A 22,029-nucleotide genomic window follows, 5' to 3' on the forward strand; every position below is an offset into this window, starting at 1 on the left:
GCAAAGGTTGTTTAATGTGGTTTACTTAATATTTCTTAAGTATGAGAATGTGTGTGTGTGTGTGTGTGTGTGTGTGTGTATTTAACTACGGGCTTCCCTGATGGCTCAGCAGGTGAAGAATCTGCCTGCAATGCAGGAGACACAGAAGATGCAGGTTTGATCCCTGGGTTGGGAAGATCCTCTGGAGGAGGAAATGGCAACCCATTCCAGTATTCTTGCCTGGAGAATTCCATGGACAGAGGAGCCTGGCAGGTTACTGTCCATGGGGTCACAAAGAGTTGGACAATGATTGAGAGACTAAGAACAATTAACTACATGAAAGAAAAGGCCATTTGATGCAAATTTCCTCTTTATCCTCATGTTCTACACTGCACACATAGAGTAGTAAAAACATAATTAATGCAACTGTCTATATTTTTCAGTCTGTTTCAATTTATTTCCTAATTGTACTAAGTCAGCTCAAGTACAGCATTATTATTCTGTTGATTTTCTTTTACCCAACCTGTGGCCCTGATGATGCATTAGTCACTTCTGCTAAATGGCTGTTCTCCTAAGTTGTCTTGGCTATTTTGTAGACTCCAACCTATTTCTCCAAATCTTAAGTTAACCGTTCATTCCATCCACAGGTCCTACTGTACTTCTGCAATATACCAACGTCTTCAACCTTCTTGGGTATATTAGCCCTCAGGGCTTAATTCCTCAACTGCTCGATCTTCACTTGGTTCCTTCTACTCAGTATTCTTTCCCTTCTCCTGGCTTCATCTGGCTTATGCACATCCCATTCATCTTTCAGAACATAATTTAACACTGTTTCCTCAGAAAGACCAGACCTTATCCTCCAGACCTGAATAATACATGCTTTCAGAGAACCTGATGTTCTCCTTGGTGGGGTTTATCACAGTACTAATTATGCATTTGTCAAATTATTTATTATCTACCTCTCACGGAATTCATAAGAGCTTTCTCACCACTGTACATATACTGAATAAGTTAAAGGCTTTGAATAGCTCTATCATTTTTCTATGGTGTGAAAACAATAATATGTAACTTATGAGTAATGAGACAAAGAATTTACTGTGGTCTCCTCAGTCCAATAAAATTGTAATGTGCCATCCTGTAACTTTGTACAGCACCTCTTGAGTCGCTTCAAAGAAAATTTCCAAAGATACCCAAGTAGAATGATGGGAAGTCCCTCCCTCTATTAGGATTAGTAACATTGTTGTCTTATCAAGGCTGGCACACAATGATGACAGCTCAAGTTTGGTTGTGGGACATCTCAGTTTCTATAAGCTCCTTTTTCATTCCAGCACTAGGATCTGACCCTTTCTGATATGAAAAGATTTAACTGATACAGCACAGACTGAATTATTTCATAATGTTACCCCTGACTAGAGTATTTGCATTTTTAAAGATGTGGTTTTCTAACATCAGAATTTCAGACACAAGAAAAGAAGACCTTCTTTTTGTCTCTTAAAATTATGACATTGATATAGTGGTTCATACAAATAAAACTGGCAATAATATTTTATAAAATATATATGTGGAACTTGATGTACTTTTCAAACAAAATTTAAATATATTTTGATTTTTCATTAAAACTTATATCTAAAACAAAGTAGAAGTAAATGAATAATAAATGTTTCTGAATAGTCTTCTCAAAGATAATCCTCTTCCAGAAAGTTTAGTTTCAATATATGGATACTACATCTTGTTCCATGACTAATATAATTTCTGTCCTTATAGCAATACAGTTTTAATGAATTCTTTCATTTTCAAAGTGAGAAATAGTTTTTACCCTGCCTTCTGCTACATTAGAAAAATAGTCAATATGAACTCTCTTCTAATACTAGAACAAAAGACTATTATATGTATGTATAATGTATGAAATTATATAAAGATATTTACAAACATATTTGATTTAAAGTGATATATTGTTCCCAGAGGAGATACCCCATGTCCGAGGCCAGGGGCAGAAGCCTGGAGGACCCATGCCCGAGGGGCGGCAGCCAAGAGGAGTTACCCCACATCCAAGGTCAGAGGCAGCAGCTGAGAGTGCCAGGCTGCGATAGCACAGGAACGGCTGACAGGAGCTACCCCATGCCCGAGGCCAAGGGCAGCGGCCAGGAGGAGCAACACCACCTCCAAGGAGCTGTGGTTGCGCGGGCACAGGAGGGCCTAGAGGAGCTATTCCATGTTCAAGGTCAGGAGTGGGGGGTGGTGAGGAGATAACCCTCGTCCAAGGTAAAGAGCAGAAGCTGTGCTTTGCTGGAGCAGCCGTGAAGAGATTCCCCATGTCCAAAGTAAGAGAAAGCCAAGTAAGGTGGTAGGTATTGCAAGAGGGCATCAGAGGGCAGACACACTGAAACCATACTCACAGAAAACTAGTCAGTCTAACCACACTAGGACCACAGTCTTGTCTAACTCAGTGAAACTAAGCCATGCCCTGTGGGGCCACCCAAGACAGGCAGGTCGTGGTGGAGAGATCTGACAGAAATGTGGTCCACTGGAGAAGGGAATGGCAAACCACTTCAGTATTCTTGCCTTGAGAACCCCATGAACAGTATGAAAAGGCAAAATGATAGGATACTGAAAGAGAAACTCCCCAGGTCAGTAGGTGCCCAATATGCTACTGGAGATCAGTGGAGAAATAACTCCAGAAAGAATGAAGGGCTGGAGCCAAAGCAAAAAAACAATACCCAGCTGTGGATGTGACTGGTGATAGAAGCAAGGTCTGATGTTGTAAAGAGCAATATTGCATAGGAACCTGGAATGTCAGGTACATGAATCAAGGCAAATTGGAAGTGGTAAAAAAAGGAGATGGCAAGAGTGAACGTCTACATTCGAGGAATCAGCGAACTAAAATGGACTGGAATGTGTGAGTTTAACTCAGATAAGCATTATATCTACTACTGTGGGCAGGAATCCCTTAGAAGAAATGGAGTAGCCATGATGGTCAACAAAAGAGTCTGAAATGCAGTACTTGGATGCAATCTCAGAAACGACAGAATGATCTCTGTTCATTTCCAAGGCAAACCATGCAATATCACAGTAATCCAAGTCTATGCCCCAACCAGTAACGCTGAAGAAGCTGAATGGTTCTATGAAGACCTACAAGACCTTTTAGAACTAACATCCAAAAAAGATGTCCTTTTCATTATAGGGGACTGGAATGGAAAAGTAGGAAGTCAAGAAACACCTGGGGTAACAGGCAAATTTGGCCTTGGAATATGGAATGAAGCAGAGCAAAGGCTAATAGAGTTTTGCCAAGAGAACGCACTGGTCATAGCAAACACCCTCTTCCAACAACACAAGAGAAGACACTATACATGGACATCACCAGATGGTCAACACTGAAATCAGATTGATTATGTTCTTTGCAGCCAAAGATGGAGAAGCTCTATACAGTAAGCATAAACAAGACCAGGAGCTGACTGTTGCTCAGATCATGAGCTCCTTATTGCCAAATTCAGACTTAAATTGAAGAAAGCAGGGAAAACCACTAGGCCATTCAGGTGTGACCTAAATCAAATCCCTTATGATTATACAGGGGAAGTGAGAAATAGATTTAAGGGACTAGATCTGACAGAGTGCCTGAAGAACTATGGATGGAGGTTCATGACATTGTACAGGAGACAGGGATCAAGACCATCCCCATGGAAAAGAAATGCAAAAAAGCAAAATGGCTGTCTGAGGAGGCCTTACAAATAGCTGTGAAAAGAAGAGAAGCAAAAAGCAAAGGAGAAAAGGAAAGATATAAGCATCTGAATGCAAAGTTCCAAAGAATAGCAAGAAGAGAAAAGAAAGCCTTCCTCAGTGATCAATGCAAAGAAATAGATAAAAATAACAGAATGGGAAAGACTAGAGATCTCTTCAAGAAAATTAGACATACCAAGGGAATATTTCAAATATTCAAAATATGCAAAATTGGGCTTGATAAAGGACAGAAAAGGTATGGACCTAACAGAAGCAGAAGATATTAAGAAGAGGTGGCAAGAACACACAGAAGAATTATACAAAAAAGATCTTCACGACCAAGATAATCATGATGGTGTGATCACTCACCTAGTGCCAGACATCCTGGAATGTGAAGTCAAGTGGGCCTGAGGAAGCATCACTAAGAACAAAGCTAGTGGAGGTGATGGAATTCCAGTTGAGCTATTTCAAATCCTGAAAGATGATGCTGTGAAAGTGCTGCACTCAATATGTCAGCAAATTTGGAAAACTCAGCAGTGGTCACAGGACTGGAAAAGGTCAGTTTTCATTCCAATCCCAAAGAAAGGCAATGAAGAAGAATGCTCAAACTACGACACAGTTGCACTCATCTCACACGCTAGTAAAGTAATGCTCAAAATTCTCCAAGCCAGGCTTCAGCAATACATGAACTGTGAGCTTCCAGATGTTCAAGCTGGTTTTAGAAAAGGCAGAGGAACCAGAGATCAAATTGCCAACATCTGCTGGATCATGGAAAAAGCAAGAGAGTTCCAGAAAAACATCTATTTCTGCTTTATTGACTATGCCAAAGCCTTTGACTGTGTGGATCACAATAAACTGTGGAAAATTCTTCAAGAGATGGGAATACCAGACCACCTGACCTGCCTCTTGAGAAACCTACATGCAGGTCAGGAAGCAACAGTTAGAACTAGACATGGAACAACAGACTGGTTCCAAATAGGAAAAGCAGTACGTCAAGGCTGTATATTGTCACCCTGTTTATTTAACTTATATGCAGAGTATATCATGAGAAACGGTGGGCTGGAAGAACCAAAAGCTGAAATCAAGATTGCTGGAAAATATCAATCACCTCAGATATGCAGAAGACACCACCCTTATGGCAGAAAGTGAAGAGGAACTAAAAAGTCTCCTGATGAATGTGAAAGTGGAGAGTGAAAAAGTTGGCTTAAAGCTCAACATAGAAAATGAAGATCATGGCATCCGGTCCCATCACTTCATGGGAAATAGATGGGGAAACAGTGTGTTTCCCTAAACAGTGGAAACAGTGTCAGACTTTATTTTTCTGGGCTCCAAAATCACTGCAGATGGTGACTGCAGCCATGAAATTAAAAGACGCTTACTCCTTGGAAGAAAATTTATGACCAACCTAGGTAGCATATTGAAAAGCAGAGACATTACTTTGCCAACAAAGGTCCCTCTAGTCAAGGCTATGTTTTTTCCAGTAGTCATGTATGGATGTGAGAGTTGGACTGTGAAGAAAGCTGAGCACCGAAGAATTGATGCTTTTGAACTGTGGTGTTGGAGAAGACTCTTGAGAGTCCTTTGGACTGCGAGGAGATCCAACCAGTCCATTCTCAAGGAAATCAGCCCTGGGATTTCTTTGGAAGGAATGATGCTAAAGCTGAAACTCCAGTACTTTGGCCACCTCATGGAAAGAGTTGACTCATTGGAAAGGACTCTGATGCTGGGAGTGGTTGGGGGCAGGAGGAGAAGGGAACAACAGAGGATGAGATGGCTAGATGGCTTCCTGACTCATGGACACGAGTCTGAGTGAACTCCTGGAGTTGGTGATGGACAGGGAGGCCTGGCGTGCTGAGATTCATGGGGTCGCAAAGAGTCGGACACAACTGAGCGACTGAAGTGAACTGATTGTTTTTATTCTCAAACTTAATTATTTATACCTTATAGGTAGAACAGTTGTATTGGGTTATTTTTAATCAGGTAGCAGAAAAAAGGCTTAGAATTAATGTGCCAGTGTAGAGCAAAACAGAAGACCTAAATCTGTTTTATCTTGAAGACACATCTGAAACCATTCTGTTGATACTACAGGAATAATAATAATAAAAAAAGAAAACAGTAATTCCATTTTGAACAACCAAAAAGCAAATTCTATGATGTAGAACAATTTGTTACATGAAGGGGAATATTACATAGTAAATACGAAAATGGTGATTTTACAGTACTATTTGTTTGCTTTATTTATTAGATGTATTTCTGAAGAGCATCAGCAAAGTGAACTTATATTAGTTTGAATAAAATAGTCAAATCCATTTCAAATATATTTTTAGAATGCTGAAGTTTTCTTCCTGTATTTTTTACAGGTTTATCAGTGTTCTTCTTTCAACTTCTTATTTTGCAACAATGATAGAGCCGTAGAAATTTACCAGAAAAAAAAAAGTGTACTGCGACTTCCCACATAGATTTTACCCAGCCTCCCCCAATGGTAACTACTTGCATAACTATAGTGCAATATCAAAACCAGAAACTGACATTTGGAAAATCCACAGGGCTCATGTGTGTGTGTGTGTGTCTGTGTGTGTGTGTGTGCACGCATGTGTATGCACTGAGTGCAACTCTTTGCAACTTATCATATATCTAACTTCATGTAACTACCACCATTATCACTACAAGGCTCACTCCTGATATTCCTTCACAGCCACATGAGCCCTGTAGATTTTCCAAATGTCAGTTTCCTGGTTTTGATGTTCCACTATAATTATGCCACCTAGTCTGTGGCATTTGTTATAGCAGACTCAGCAAATAAATATAGTGTAAAAGAATAGTTTTATCTGTATAAATTATCCTCATCTATATGTGTTCACATAAAATAATACTTTTTGCTATAAGACGATCCTTTCTGTAACAACATAATTTATGAATGCTTCTCAAAGGGAGTTTTTAAATCTCAAGTTTTCCTGGTATCATGCTTTGTGAAAAAATACATAATGGGGGGATTAAAGATAATATACTCTTATAAAAAGCATGGGACTCTTCATGCCTGACTATATTGCAGTAAAAATCTATAGTGTTAAAAGGGGCCATTTAGCTGAAAGCAACTGGAGTTTTTTTTTAAAAGACAGCTTATTTTTTACACAAAACTGCACCTAAACAACAGCATTTAGATACATTAATGGATATATTTGCTGTTCCTTTTAAGAGTGAATTATGGTTAGGCATGTTGGCTGCACTGTTTTTATAATATAGATATGAGTTATAATTAGTATAAATACTTACTATTTCCTTATTTGACAAGGAAAAGAGAGGGTTGCGTAAGTAGGGCAGCTGAATTTCAATTCATTTAGTAACCTTATTTATGTCTGATGTTTGTTGATAGGTTATATGAACTTGCTTATTAAGATATATCAGCATAGGATTATATGAAAAACATAATGCATAGCCATTAAAGACAAGGATTGTATCTAATTGGCAATACTAGTAAGTAATATCAAAAATATCTTTCTGCACCTTGGGAAACAGTAAGAACAACAATCAGTAAATCACCCCTATAATGTAGAGAGTGTGTAACTGCACCCCAGTGAATACAGGTCCACTAGGGATATTAAGCATCAAAATGGAATTATAGATCTGTTTTGAGAGAACAGCAGTAGAACTTACCATCTTGATCCGTGGTCACTGTAATAGCTGTGAATGGCTTGGGAGAAAAACTCAACTCAGAAACTCCATTCATGGCTTCTATTTCAAAGGTGTAATTCACGTGAGACACAAAGTCAAGTACTATCACGGAATTGTTGATCAGGCCAGTATGTCTTGGGATGAAGCGGAGTCCTCCACCACAGTCCTCACACTGGCTGGTGTCTAAGCCACATTTCTTACAGATTACACTGTATGTGAGGTCTTTTCTCCCTCCTGTGTCACTTGGTGGGCTCCATTCCAAAATAAGGGCCGTTTCATTGATGTTAAAAACCACATTCCTAGGAGCTGAAGGTGGCCCTAGAGAAAGCAATTAAAAAACAAATGTACATGTATAGGACAATGAATTATAGTGCTAACTTGAAAACGTCAATAATAAACATGTGCTGGTATTTTATATTAGTTTGAACTCTTTCTTCTGATGGAAGCCATAAAGAAAAATGGTTAAAAATATCTGCATAAGTTTAGTAAGAGTGGAGTCTTAGGGGTGAAGATGGTCTGTATACTAACTTTTGGCATATAAATTTCAGTATTTAACATCAAAAGCCACAGATCACCAAAAGTTACAGTAATTATACTTCTTAAATTTGTTGACTGAAAAAATACAATAACCCAACATTATTTTAACTTACATGATGGCTTTGTAAAATTACATCTTAATAATTGCATCTTCATTTAAAAACTTTGAAGAAATAACATACATATATAAAATATGTTGTGTTCAGTATTTTAGTCTTCATACTATGCTTGATGTATAACTAAAACTCTCATTCGTTTGAAAATCTAAGAATCTTTTTCTCACAGGCTGAGAATAAATGGCCATAAATTTAGGGTGGACACACAGTTTGGAAGGAAGGGAATAGGAACAGAAACTGGAGGCAGCATAAATACTTTTTTAGGTCCTGTCAATTTCACGGGACAAAAGCATTATTTGGAAGGGCTGCGTGAGTGTGCTCAGTTGCATCTGACTCTTTGCCAACCTCTGGAATCTAGCCCGCCAGGCACGTCTGTCCATGGAATTGTCCAGGCAAGAATACTGGAGTGAGTTGCCATTTCCTTCTCCAGGGGATCTTCCTGATCCAGAGATGGACCCCACGTTTCTTGTGTCTCCTGCATTGGCAGGTGGATTTGGAAGCGATCAAAGGGGATATAGGTAAGATATGGTACCTAGATTTTATTTATATAAACTTTACTAAGCATAAGTAAATGCATCCTTGAAAGCTTATAAAGAGACTTTCAAGATCCTCTTATTTGTCATCAAGAGTCTGCATAAACCATATTGGTCATGGGTGGTGGATGAGCATCTGCTCTCTTTTCCCATTATTTTTCCATATGATCACACTGCACAGAGTACATAATATCTTTAACTATTCATTTTTTTCTTTAAAATTGTGTCAATAATCTTGTATATTCATCTCAGTCCTTCAAACCTTGGTTTCATATCATTCACTGAACAATTATTAACTGAAGGTCTACTGCGTGCCAGACAGTGCACTGTGTGCTTGCTATATTGTGAAATGCCACAGAATCCTTCTGTAAGAGACTGTGCCTATGACAGATACTTTGAAAAATAATTAATTGCATAAATGACTCATTAAATAATACTGCTATATTTTAAAAGGTTAGTCTTAAGCAATTCAAACAGTTCTTTAAATTCGGCAATTTGCTTAGAAGGAGGAAAATAATTCTCTGTGGCATTCTCTGCATAGAAATAAATTCAAGTTTTCACATAGGCTTCTTTTGGATTTCAAGACATGGTCATTCACTCATTAAATAAGTTTTCCATGACTACCACCTGTGCCAGATATTTTGCTAGATCTTGGGCTTACAGCCTAAATCTGATAAATGTTATTTCTGCTTTCTTGCTATTGATATTTTAGCTGAATGGCTAGATAAACACAAATGCACACACAAAAACAGAAGAATAAAATTCAAATTATAATAAGTGCAATTACAGAAATCAAAAGGAATGGAGCTAAAAAAAAGTATCAGGGGGCCAACCTGATAAACCTTCTGAGAAGGTCTCATGCAGGTGGTGTGGAAGATGTAGAGAGGGGTAGGAAGGATTTTAGAGATAGAACACGCACGGTTCTTCAGTCAAAAAAGGTTGTGAAATAGTCATGGAAGTGACAGAAGATCACTGTAGCTAGAATGTAGAAGGAGTAAGCAAGAAGTGAGTTTTAAGCAACAGGAAGGGGTTGGATAACACAATACTGCTATGCTCACTGGAATGAGTTTGTATATATACATATATATATTTTCATTTAAAAGGAAGAAGCTGACAGATTCTATGTACAGAAGTGATGTGTTTCAAAAACAGCAATGCAGCTGAAGTGTGGGGAGTGGTCTTAAAGATAACAGAGGACTCAGTAACAAGATCTGTTCCACAGTGTTAGAGAAGCATAACATCACTCCTAAATCCATATAATTCGGTGTCGGGTTTGAGATATTAAGAAATGCTATGCTTCCCTTTTTCATCTTGTTGGATCCTATTATCAGCAACCTGATGGGTATGTCTCAGACACCTATATGTGCACCACCTAAAGCCAGCCCTAGAAATGGGAGTTAGTTTTTCTAAAAGGTTTCTGTATACCTTGCTTTATGCCATTTCATGTTCCAGAGAGTTACAGACATGTCTGCTTTCAGAAAGGCAAATACTGAAGGGATTATAAACTAGAGCACAGGGATAAGCATATTTTTTTTTTTTTATCTCCAACCTAGACTCATGCCTAGGAGATAAAGATTCATTATCATTATCATAATAGTGTCTTCCTACTGGATGACATATTCATATTGTTGCTCTTTTCTCTTATTTATAATGGAAAACATGAATTATTATTCACTTACATTTCCAAGATCAGGAAGAATGTTATCAATTATGTTATGGGTGTCTGCAAGTATATGACTGTCCGCCTAGAGATACTTAAATTAAAAAGGCAGACACCCTTCTTACTCAAGGGCCCTCATACCAATTTGCATGACGATTAAATAGCTTTTTAATTGCCGTTAAATTATGCCAGCTAAACTGTGATTTCATGCAAATATTAAGCTGTAATGACATACAGTGAATCATTTACTAAGATTTAGAACTTAGAACAAAGAGAGACAATTAATTCTAATCCTCAGATTCCACTAAATTATGTGTCACTGGGCTTTTATGAATGTGGCCTGATTGCTTTGTTATCATTTATAAATTATACAAAGATTATGTGACACATTGGGAGAAAAAAACTTGGCAGCAATAACTCTTTTGGAGACATCTGTATTGAAAACTCTCAGGGATTTCCTTCTGTTGATCTTTTTCTTCAAAGGAAACAAGTAATTCACACAGGAAGAAAGCAATCTCCACACTACACTCTCAAGACCAACCTCATAAGAAAAGGACAACTATCCTAATTTCCAACTAGCTGTTTTTCAAGACCATCATGCAACAAACTTGAATAAAAACTACAATCTCATCTATTAGTTTATTTTAAAAACAGTTTCAATCTTCCTTTGGCTTCACTTTGGATTTCCCCTTTACACAGGGGAAAAAAAGATTGTGAAATAGTCATGGAAGTGACATTAAGTCACCGTGCTCTAACAGTAAACGTATGAGAAGCAGTGGCAGTGCTGTCCAGTCCCTTCCCAGAAGAGCGTCTGGCCTTACAACCCCCATCTTCCTCTCACAGTAGCAGAGGTCAACTGGGCTACATTTTTTATTTTTCATTTTCATTTTTTCTTTATGTAAAATGTTTTAAACAGAGCTATATTTCTCAAAATACATCCCATTATAATATCTCTAGTCCCTTGAGATAAACCCCCAAAAATGAGCTCAGTGCTCAAATTACGATTCCTCTGGCAGATTGATGCTGACACAAAAGAAACGCAATTTCCTTCCCTTTGTTGAATCCAACATTTCCCAAACATTTATTTATAAAATATTACTTTCTAAGAAGCATCTGAAGGAAAGCTAGCATTCTGCTAGTTTTCATATCTTTTTCATATTAATTGAAGAGTGATTATTAATTCACCCATTAACTCTATAGCTAATTGTGGTTTATAGATACATTTTTAACCTTAAGAACAATGAAAATTTGATTCAAGTAACTGAGGATATCAAATCATGAAAGGCTATTGCCTATTAAACTGTATTTTCCAATTCTTAAGTTACTACCGGACAATAATTTAAATGTGTCTGCTACTACCAAGATGCAATAATATGGTTTCCTGATAAAAAACATAGTCACATCTGAGTTTATGGATGAGAGAAAATAGTTCTATGTTTACCTATGTCAGAAACCATTACAGATATAGTGAATCATCTAGAGATGTTTTGGTAAATGCTTTTGCAAAGGAGTAAATTATATGAATAAATGAAAAAGTATGTCTCCAGACTTTCATAATGTACTAAAAACATCAGTTGTCAGATCTGCCTATAGACATAATTTAAAACTCTAAAAGTCATTTCATTTTTTTCCACATCACTATCAATTTTAACTTTATAGTTATATTATTAACTTCATAGTAATATTATTCCTATATAATCTTTGAAAAAGGTACTTAGTGGAGCCCTGTTAACAAAATTTTGTATTTGTATTCATATCTAAACTACTATGTGCTCTATCCATAAGACATGTTCATAAAATGTTTGTATATTTGGAAATAGACAATGAAACTGGGACTTCAACCTCACCACAGGGAAAAAACTAAGTCAATTTATTTAGAGAAAGAAATGACATCCAGGAAAGGTTTGTAATTATGTCAAGGTCATAAAATTCATCAGTGGTAGGATGATAATCTAAGTCTTTTTGATGTTTAAGTTTTTCTTTTTTTTCTACTCTATCACAATGTATTCATCCCATAAACAGAAAAAATTTCATTGGGTTTTGCTGAGAGAGTACTGTCAAATATAAATTTTCAAAACACAGATATTAGAGAGCAATTTATTGCCTTCCTACAACAAATTTCTTTTAACAATGTTCCTTAAAGCATTTAAAAATAATTTATAGAAGAGCAACTGAAACTTAAATCTTCAAGATAAATATTGCTCAAAATAAGAAACATGTGCACTTAAAATCCTTTGAATTCTACATATTCTTATTTTCTTCAATATTATTGCACTTACCTCAGTAAATAAATTGATGTCTAAAATTAAGACTTATCACTTATGTTTTCACAATACTACAAATGACGACTTAAGATAACTCTTTAGTTAGATTTTCCCTGAATTCTAAAACTCATAGTTAAAGGAAACAAAAATAATTTAAAAAGAACTCTAATATTCTGAATAACATTCACTTCCAGAATAAAATCTAAAGCTCTCAACCTCATCTACATTTGTCTTTATAACTAGGCCCATCCCTCAGCCTCTTTTTTCTTTTAGTCACATCTAAATGCTTTTGGACAAATTGTTTCTTTATCTTTTTTGCTCTGTGGAAAATGCCTACTCATCCTTCATATTCTGATTTAGGTGTTACTCCCTTGTGATACCTTCCTCCTGTCCTCGGGCAGAACTGAATACTTTTTATACAAGGTAGGCATGATTTAAAAAAAAAAAAAATAGCATTTTTTAGTACTTTCTTTGTTCCAAGAAGTATACTTAATATTTCATGATTTATTTCATTCAATTATCACAACAAACAACCTGAAAGGCAGTTATTAATATCCCGATTTTATAGAAAAGGTGACTGCTGCTGCTGCTGCTGCTGCGTCACTTCACTCGTGTCCAACTCTGTGCGACCCCATAGACGGCAGCCCACCAGGCTCCCCCGTCCCTGGGATTCTCCAGGCAAGAACACTGGAGTGGGTTGCCATTTCCTTCTCCAAAGCATGAAAGTGAAAGTGAAGTCGTTCAGTCTTGTCTGACTCTTAGCGACCCCATGGACTGCAGCCCACCAGGCTCCTCCGTCCATGGGATTTTCCAGGCAAGAGCACTGGAGTGTGGTGCCATTGCCTTATCCAAGAAAAGGTGACTAATACTTACCAAATGTACATGTTGCACTGAAATGTGTATATTCATGTATATTTCTATTCTAGTCTAGCCTGATACAAAGGTGACATATTCTTTAACTAAGGGCATGAATAGAATGCACGGTTTTGTGCAACCCTACAAGAATTATCTTTTACACAGTGCAAATTTTGAAAAATATTGGGAGAGCAGTGTGTTCAAGGCTATAATCTTTGCAAGAATCAGATGCTAATTCAATATAGACACATGTTACTTGAAAATCCCTTAAGTAGTAGAAAGGACTGTCTATATTATGAAAATATTAAATATAAAATAATAAATATCAATATTTATTAACTAATAAAAACTCAGCAAAATGGACAGCCACCAATATCTCTACTCATTGGGAAGGAATAAAATGTTTCTTTTTATTATTTAGAGAGATTCAAAACTTGAAAAATAAGCATTTGTGGCTCTAGATTTCTATTCTATAGATCATGGACATAATTTTACCATGTGAAAGTTTCAGAAAATAGCTGTCAACTATTTTCATCAATGCAGAAAAAAAATTTGATATAAACCTATAGAATAACTAGTTCTAACAACTACCAAAATATGCAATAGTTGTGCAGGGCAAGAGTTAAACGGCAAGACCACATCTATAATAAAAGCACACTAAAACACAAATGAAATCATGAGGAACCTGAGTTTGAGTGTTTTGAGTAAAAATCATCCAGTTTCCCTCAATATCATGAAGGAAAATATCTTGCATAACTATATATAGCCTTTTCTGTGTTTAAGTTGGGTATTTTTAATTAAACACTCATTAGAAATACAAAAAAGAGAAATATGATGAGTCTAACCAATGTCATATTATGGGAGGGAAAAGCTAAATAATAAATAGATTAAAGCAAATTAATGTCTTTCTCAAAAATCATAACATTGCAGGGGTAATTATGAATGTTCTATTTCTAATTATGGATGATTTGTGGTCACTGGTCTGTTGTGTACAAGTAAATGATATTAAATGGGACAATCCTAAGTTCCAATTGTTGATGCCAAGAATAGATCTGTTCTGGAAGATCTGGCAGTAAGTGGTAACTCAATTCTTTAGCATCAGCTGTAACCACTTAATATCTCTTCCTATGAAGGAACCTCTCCCAGGTAATTTGGTAAAATAATCTTGCCTGAAATAAAAACTAAAATATTTATGTTTAGGAAACTTCATAATGCTCAAGCAACATCTTCTATCAGTGATCTGTACTAGGGAAACAGAGTCATTACATATAGGTGTCTATTCTGGAATAGACATTTTAACTTTAAAAATATATCATTTTAACTTTAAAAATATACCATTGCAATACACAAAGTAAATATTTAGCTATTTTCTATAATGAGAACAAGTCTAGAATATAGTACAGCCTGCTAGAGGTAATAAATACATCTTTGCAATGTCCCCTTTCTGGCTTCTGGAAAATCATGGCTGCAACAATTCTGTTGGCAATCAGCCACCTAAGCAATCAGTTGTGGCTTTTGTTTTTCAACAGTGAGATGGAAAAGCAAGGTACTAGAGTGTTTTTTCCATACAAAAGAACCTTAGGAGAAAAAGAGAGGGAGGGAGAGGGAGAAGGAGGAGGAAGAGAGAGAGAGAAACTCAAAGAGATTGGATAAAAAAAGAAAAGACATCAAACAGAGCAGGGCCATCTGGAGGATTCTGTATTCACCCAGAATAGGGGACCTGAAAAGGGCAGCTGAAATGTGGAAGAACACCTTTCCTGCTGCATCTAAACACAGTATTTATTCTACTCAAAATAAGGTTGAGAAAATAATGACTTTCTTAAGTGGCCAATTACCCCAGAAATAAATAAGCCATGTTTTACAATGTTAATCTTAGAGCAAAAATAAATTCAACTTTTATACTTTCACTCCAATCATTGCCATTGTATATCAAATACAATGATAAAAAAGACATGACATTTCCAAGAAAAGTGAAATCCTTAATGATGTACATGAGAAGTACCTGTAAATATGACTCACATTTTATATTTTGAACTTCTGTAAGTAGGCAGCAATGGCAACCCACTCCAGTACTCTTGCCTGGAAAATCCCATGGACAGAGGGGCCTGGTGGCCTGCAGTCCATGGGGTCGCTAAGAGTCGGACACGACTGAGCAACTTCACTTTCACTTTTCACTTTCCTGCATTGGAGAAGGAAATGGCAACCCACTCCAGTGTTCTTGCCTGGAGAATCCCAGGGATGGGGGAGCCTGGTGGGCTGCCATCTCTGAGGTCACACAGAGTCGGACACGACTGAAGCGACTTAGCAGCAGCAGCAAGTAGGCAGCACAGATGTTTGTTCAATGTGTTACTCTTGTAGCACCTGTTCAGTAATTAAAATAAAATCTTCCTATTGATTTAAACACAAAAAAATCAAAGTGAAAATACTATGACTGAGGAATTACATTTGTCTATGCATCCACATATTAGATCCTCTCTTTATTTCTCTCTTTTCTTGTTCTCTGTCCTTCTAGGTTGACAAGTACTTTCTTAGTAACTTTTACAGTCCTTTGTTTCTCGAACCTTAGTGAACATTTTCTCCTTCTGTCCTAGAAAAGCCTTATAGTTAGTTATTTTGATAACAGACTTCTTGGCAAGCAGCCTGATCTCTTGTGCTTCAAACTGATCTAAGAGGCAGCCCTAATTGATCAATATGGGATATTATGGAGTGTTCCATGACTCATCCTTTAAAGCATAGAACATATATTAATGAATCACCTGATAAATTAAGAATCTATGAAGTAGATTAAGATAACAGATAAAACATTTCAGAATTTCATTTCAAATTTATTATTCCTAATTTCTTCTACATACTTTGCAGTTCATGTAAAAGGTGTACAACGAATGTTTTAAAGATCAGAAATACACAAACTTAGAAGTTATCATTGGGTATCAGGACCATTTGAGACATCCTGCTGCTGCTGCTGCTGCTGCTGCTAAGTTGCTTCAGTTGTGTCTGACTCTGTGCGACCCCATAGACGGCAGCCCACCAGGTTCCCTCTTCCCTGGGATTCTCCAGGCAAGAACACTGGAGTGGGTTGCCATTTCCTTCTCCAATGCATGAAAGTGAAAAGTGAAAGTGAAGTCACTCAGTCGTGTCCAACTCTTAGGGACCCCATGGACTGCAGCCCACCAGGCTCCTCCGTCCATGGGATTTTCCAGGCAAGAGTACTGGAGTGGGGTGCTATTGCCTTCTCCTTGAGACACCCTAGTATAGTTAAAATTAGAGATGGAAAAACAGGCCAGGGCTGAACTTTAGATGTCCTTGGATTGAATCTTATAATTCTGGCAAAAAGGTGCTGGGCTTGAAAGATTTTAGGCATAGGAAAGAATAAAATAATCAAGATCTTGTTTTTATTTAAAAATAATATTTCTAATAGTTTAGAATATTTGGAGGGTTAGAAGACCAAAGGAAGGAGACTTGCCAAAATATTATTCCATTAGCCCAAGGGAGAGTTGATGGTCTTACCATAAAAGAAAGGACTAGGAGTTGGTATGAAGGAATGGACAGAAGAAATACTAAACAGTAAAACTGACAAGCTTTGTGACTACTGAGATACATCAAGGGTAGGGACAGGGTTATGAGTCCCTTGCTTGGAAGCATGGGTAGATGAGGATGCACCATGATAAAGAAACAAGCTAGGTGAATGAGCAAGCTGAGGTATGAAGTAATAAAAGTGACTTTCAAAGATGAGCTAAAATTATTATTTGATTTGTTCTTCAAATATTTATTTTGTGCCCAGTACTTGCCTGGTATTATTATTAGTGCTGGAGATACAGTAAAGAAAAAACATTCATGGTCCACTTGCAATCTACTATAGGTAGAATGAAAACAAACAAGGAACTGAGTGTACAAATAAATCAGATATTTTCTAAGAGTGACATAGGCATAAAAAATAAAATATATGATATAAAAAAGAGTAACTGGGAGGGATTCTATTTTTGAACAGGTGGTCAGAAAATACTTATCTGATTGACATTTGAGCCTGGCAATAAGAAAACCACAATAGAGGACCTAAAGAAAGAGAATTTCAAGTAGAGAAAACTTTTAGCATTAAAGATGAGAACAGGGCAGCATCATGGAAGTCCATGAGTTTAACAACCAAAGAGAGTATGGCGTGATACAAGATTGGAGATGTAGGCAGGTATTTCTGGCACACTCAGGTTGTCAGATCCCAAAATGAGATGGTGAGGTGACTTTGGACTTTAGGAGAGAAGACTGGGATATATGTGCTATTTGAAGCCATGAAATTGAGACTATGTGATAAGAACAGAAAGCTAAGAAAGGAGTATGAGAAAAATTAATATTTAACAGGTGATGTTGGCAATTGCCAACATCCACTGGATCATCGAAAAAGCAAGAGAATTCCAGAAAAATATCTACTTTTGCTTTATTGACTACGCCAAAGCCTTTGACAGTGTGGATCACAATAAACTGTGGAAAATTCTGAAAGAAATGGGAATACCAAACCACCTGACCTGCCTCTTGAGAAATCTATATGCAGGTCAGGAAGCAACAGTTAGAACTGGACATGGAACAACAGACTTGCTCCAAATTGAGAAAGGAGTACGTCAAGGCTGTATATTGTTACCATGCTTATTTAACTTATATGCAGAGTATATCATGAGAAACACTGGGCTGGAGGAAGTACAAGCTGGAATCAAGATTTCTCAGAGAAATATCATTAACCTCCGATATGCAGATGACACCACCTTTATGGCAAAAAGTGAAGAACAACTAAAGAGCCTCTTGATGAAAGTGAAAGAGGAGAGTGAAAAGTTGGCTTAAAGCTCAACATTCAGAAAACGAAGATCATGGCATCTGGTCCCATCACTTCATGGCAAATAGATGGGGAAACAGTGGAAACAGTGTCAGACTTTATTTTTTGGGGACCCCAAAATCACTGCAGATGGTGATTGCAGCCATGAAATTAAAAGATGTTTACTCCTTGGAAGGAAAGTTATGACCAACCTAGATAGCATATTCAAAAGCAGAGACATTACTTTGCCAACAAGGGTCCATCTAAGCAAGGCTATTGTTTTTCCTATGGTCATGTATAGATATGAGAGTTTGACTGTGAAGAAAGCTGAGCGCTGAAGAATTGATGCTTTTGAACTGTGGTGTTGGAGAAGACCCTTGAGAGTCCCTTGGACTGCAAGGAGATCCAACCAGTTCATCCTAAAGGAGATCAGTCCTGGGTGTTTTGTGGAAGGACAGATATTGAAGCTGAAAATCCAATATTTTGGCCACTTGATGTGAAGCTTTGACTCATTTGTAAAGACTCTGATGCTGGGAAAGATTGAGGCCAGGAGGAGAAGGGGATGACAGAGGATGAGATGGTTTGATGGCATCACCGACTCAATGGACATGAGTTTGGGTAAACTCCAGGAGTTGGTGATGGACAGGGTGGCCTTGTGTGCTGTGATTCATGGGATCGCAAAGAGTCAGACATGACTGAGTGACTGAACTGAAGTGAACAGGTGAGCAAAAGAAGATGCCAATGCATACGAGGTTCAGAAAATTAAGAGGGTGAAAGGGAGATTGCAGAGTCTTAGAATAAAAGAGAACACATAGTTTCAAGAAAAAGGAAGAGACCAACAGAGTTAAACGTCATGAATAATAAGACAAAATGTTTCTAACACAATATGGTAAGTTAGATAATTGGTCAATTTTTCTTACATAGTTTACTTGAAGTGATTACAGTAGGGTGAAGAGCAAAATTCTGAATGCAGTAGAGTAAAAAATAAATTAAAAGTGTGTTAAGAAGTAACTGTAGCCAATGAAAACTGCTTTTCCAAGTACTTGCTTTGGGAGAAAAATTATTGGGCTGGGAATATTTTTTAATGACAGAAGTTTGAGTGTATTTATAGGTTAAGGATGGTTAGTGGAAACAAAATGGCAAAGAGGAAATTAACAATACTAGCCCAACTCAATAGACTTAAGGATTAGATCATCCCCTATAATCAATATTTGAGGAATTAGTTTTGATTATGAGACATCTTTGTGTTTTATTTATCTGTAGCCATCCAAAGCACCTAAAAATCTTTATGTGTATACCTTACCAAAGAAGAAATACTGATGGCAAATAAGTGTATGAAAAGATGTCTCACATCACATCATCAAGAAAATGCAAATCTAAACAACAATGAGGTGCCACTATATAACTATAAGAGATAGCCAAAATCCAGAACACTGATACCAATAAATGCTGATGAGGAAGTGGAGCAACAGGAACTCTCATTTATCATAGGGATGCAAAATAGTACAGCTTGGTGGTTTCTTAGAAAATTAAATATATACTTACCATATGATTCAGCAATTACACTCGTAGGTATTTACTCAAAGGTGTTGAAAGTGTATGTCCATAAAAAGACCTACACAGGAATGTTTATAACACTTTATCCATAACTGCTGAAACTGGGAAATAATCAGGCTGTCCTTTAGTAGGTAAATGGATAAATAAACTGTGGTATATCTAGACAATGGAATATTATTCAGCATTTAAAACAGATGTGCTATACAGCCATGAAAAAACACAGAAGACTCTTAACTGTATGTTACTAAGTGAAAGAAACCAATCTGAAATCTTCTACTGTATCATTCTAATTATATAACATACACACACACACACTTATAGATATAAAACAAAAATAAGTGGTTGACATAGGTTGGTGGGAGTAAAGGATGAATATGTGCCCCGAAGATTTTAGGGCAGTGAAAATCCTGTGGATGATACTATAATGATCGATACATGTTACTACACATTTCTCAAAACCAAATAATGTACAACACCAACAGTGAACCCCGGGGTAAACTATGGACTTTGGGCGACAATGATATACTAATATAGGTACACCAAATGTAACAAATGCACCATTCTGGTGAATGATATTGATACTGGGAAAAGCTATGCTTGTCTGGGTGTGGGGAGAGAGGTATATGGGAAATCCCCATACTTTCTCTTAATTCTGTTCTTAATCTAGAATTGCTCTAAAAATGAAAATATTTATGTAACTGTATCATATGTATGCCTCAAGATTATGGAATGTAAAAAGATACCTATTTACAGGGCAGCAATAGAGATGCAGATATAGAGGATGGGCCTGTGGACACAGCCGGGGAAGGAGAGGGTGGGAAAAATTAGAAGAGTAGCGCTGACATATATACACCACCAGGAGTAAACAGACAGCTACTGGGAAGCTGCTGTAGAATACAGGATATCCAGCCAGGTGCTCCGTGATGACCTAAGAGGTGGGATGGGTGTAGGTGGGAGGGAGGCTAGAGAGAGAGGGTGTACACACACACACACACACACACACTTATGGCTGATTTGCTTTGCTATATGGCAAATCTTTCAGTATTTGAAATAGCTCAACTGGAATTCCATCACCTCCTCTAGCTTTGTTCCTAGTGATGCTTCCTAAGGCCTACTTGACTTCACATTCCAGGATGTCTGGCTCTAGGTGAGTGATCACACCATCATGATTATCTCGGTTGTGAAGCTCTTTTTTGTACAGTTCTTCTGTGTATTCTTGCCACCTCTTTTTGATATCTTCTGCTACTGTTAGGTCCATATCTTTTCTGTCCTTTATCGAGCCCATCTTTGCATGAAATGCTCCCTTGGTATCTCTAATATTCTTGAAGAGATCTCTAGTCTTTCCCATTCTGTTGTTTTCGTGCTATTTCTTTGCACTGATCACTGAGGAAGGTTTTCTTATCTCTCCTTGCTACTCTTTGGAACTCTGCATTCAAATGGGAATATCTTTACTTTTCTCCTTTGTCTTTCACTTCTCTTCTTTTCACAGCTATTTGTAAGGCCTCCTCAGACAGCCATTTGTTTTTTTGCAAATTAGGAAGACTCAGCAGTGGCCACAGGACTGGAAAAGATCAGTTTTCATTCCAATCCCAAAGAAAGGCAATGAAGAAGAATGCTCAAACTACTGCACAATTGCACTCATCTCACACGCTAGTAAAGTAATGCTCAAAATTCTCCAAGCCAGGCTTCAGCAATACGTGAACTGTGAACTTCCAGATGTTCAAGCTAGTTTTAGAAAAGGCAGAGGAACCAGAGGTCAAATTTCCAACATCTGCTGGATCATAGAAAAAGCAAGAGAGTTTCAGAAAAACATCTATTTCTGCTTTATTGACTATGCCAAAGCTTTTGACTGTGTGGATCACAATAAACTGTGGAAAATTCTGAAAGAGATGAGAATACCAGACCACCTGACCTGCCTCTTGAGAAACCTGTATACAGGTCAGGAAGCAACAGCTAGAACTGGACATGGAACAACAGACCAGTTCCAAATAGGAAAAGGAGTATGTCAAGGCTGTGTATTGTCTCCCTGCTTATTTAACTTCTATGCAGAGTACATCATGAGAAACACTGGGCTGGAAGAAGCCCAAATTGGAATCAAGATTGCCAGGAGAAATATCAATAATCTAAGATATGCAGATGACACCACCCTTATGGTAGAAAGTGAAGAGCAACTAAAAAGCCTCTTGATGAAAGTGGAGAGTGAAAAAGTTGGCTTAAAGCCCCACATTCAGAAAACTAACATCATGGCATCTGGTCCCATCACTTCATGGCAAATAGATGGGGAAACAGTGGAAACAGTGGCTGACTTTATTTTGTTGGGGTCCAAAATCACTGCAGATGGTGA

At 37.4% G+C, this 22,029-nt stretch overlaps 1 protein-coding gene across 5 annotated transcripts in view; it reads right to left on the reverse strand.

The window, feature by feature from the left end:
* EPHA6 (EPH receptor A6) overlaps window positions 1-22,029 on the reverse strand; it is a 1,018,620-nt gene that overhangs the window by 551,125 nt on the left and 445,466 nt on the right. For all 5 annotated transcript variants that reach the window (XM_086411211.1, XM_086411193.1, XM_086411202.1 and 2 more), the window contains one exon: window positions 7,348-7,683. In XM_086411211.1, the coding sequence (XP_086267337.1) occupies window positions 7,348-7,683 (336 nt within the window). The remainder of the gene's footprint in view (window positions 1-7,347; window positions 7,684-22,029) is intronic.

This window comes from Bos grunniens, chromosome 1, assembly GCF_055505025.1.
Source record: "Bos grunniens cultivar Pamir isolate PY7600 chromosome 1, Bosgru_T2T1.0, whole genome shotgun sequence".
NCBI classification, from domain to species: Eukaryota; Metazoa; Chordata; class Mammalia; order Artiodactyla; family Bovidae; genus Bos; species Bos grunniens.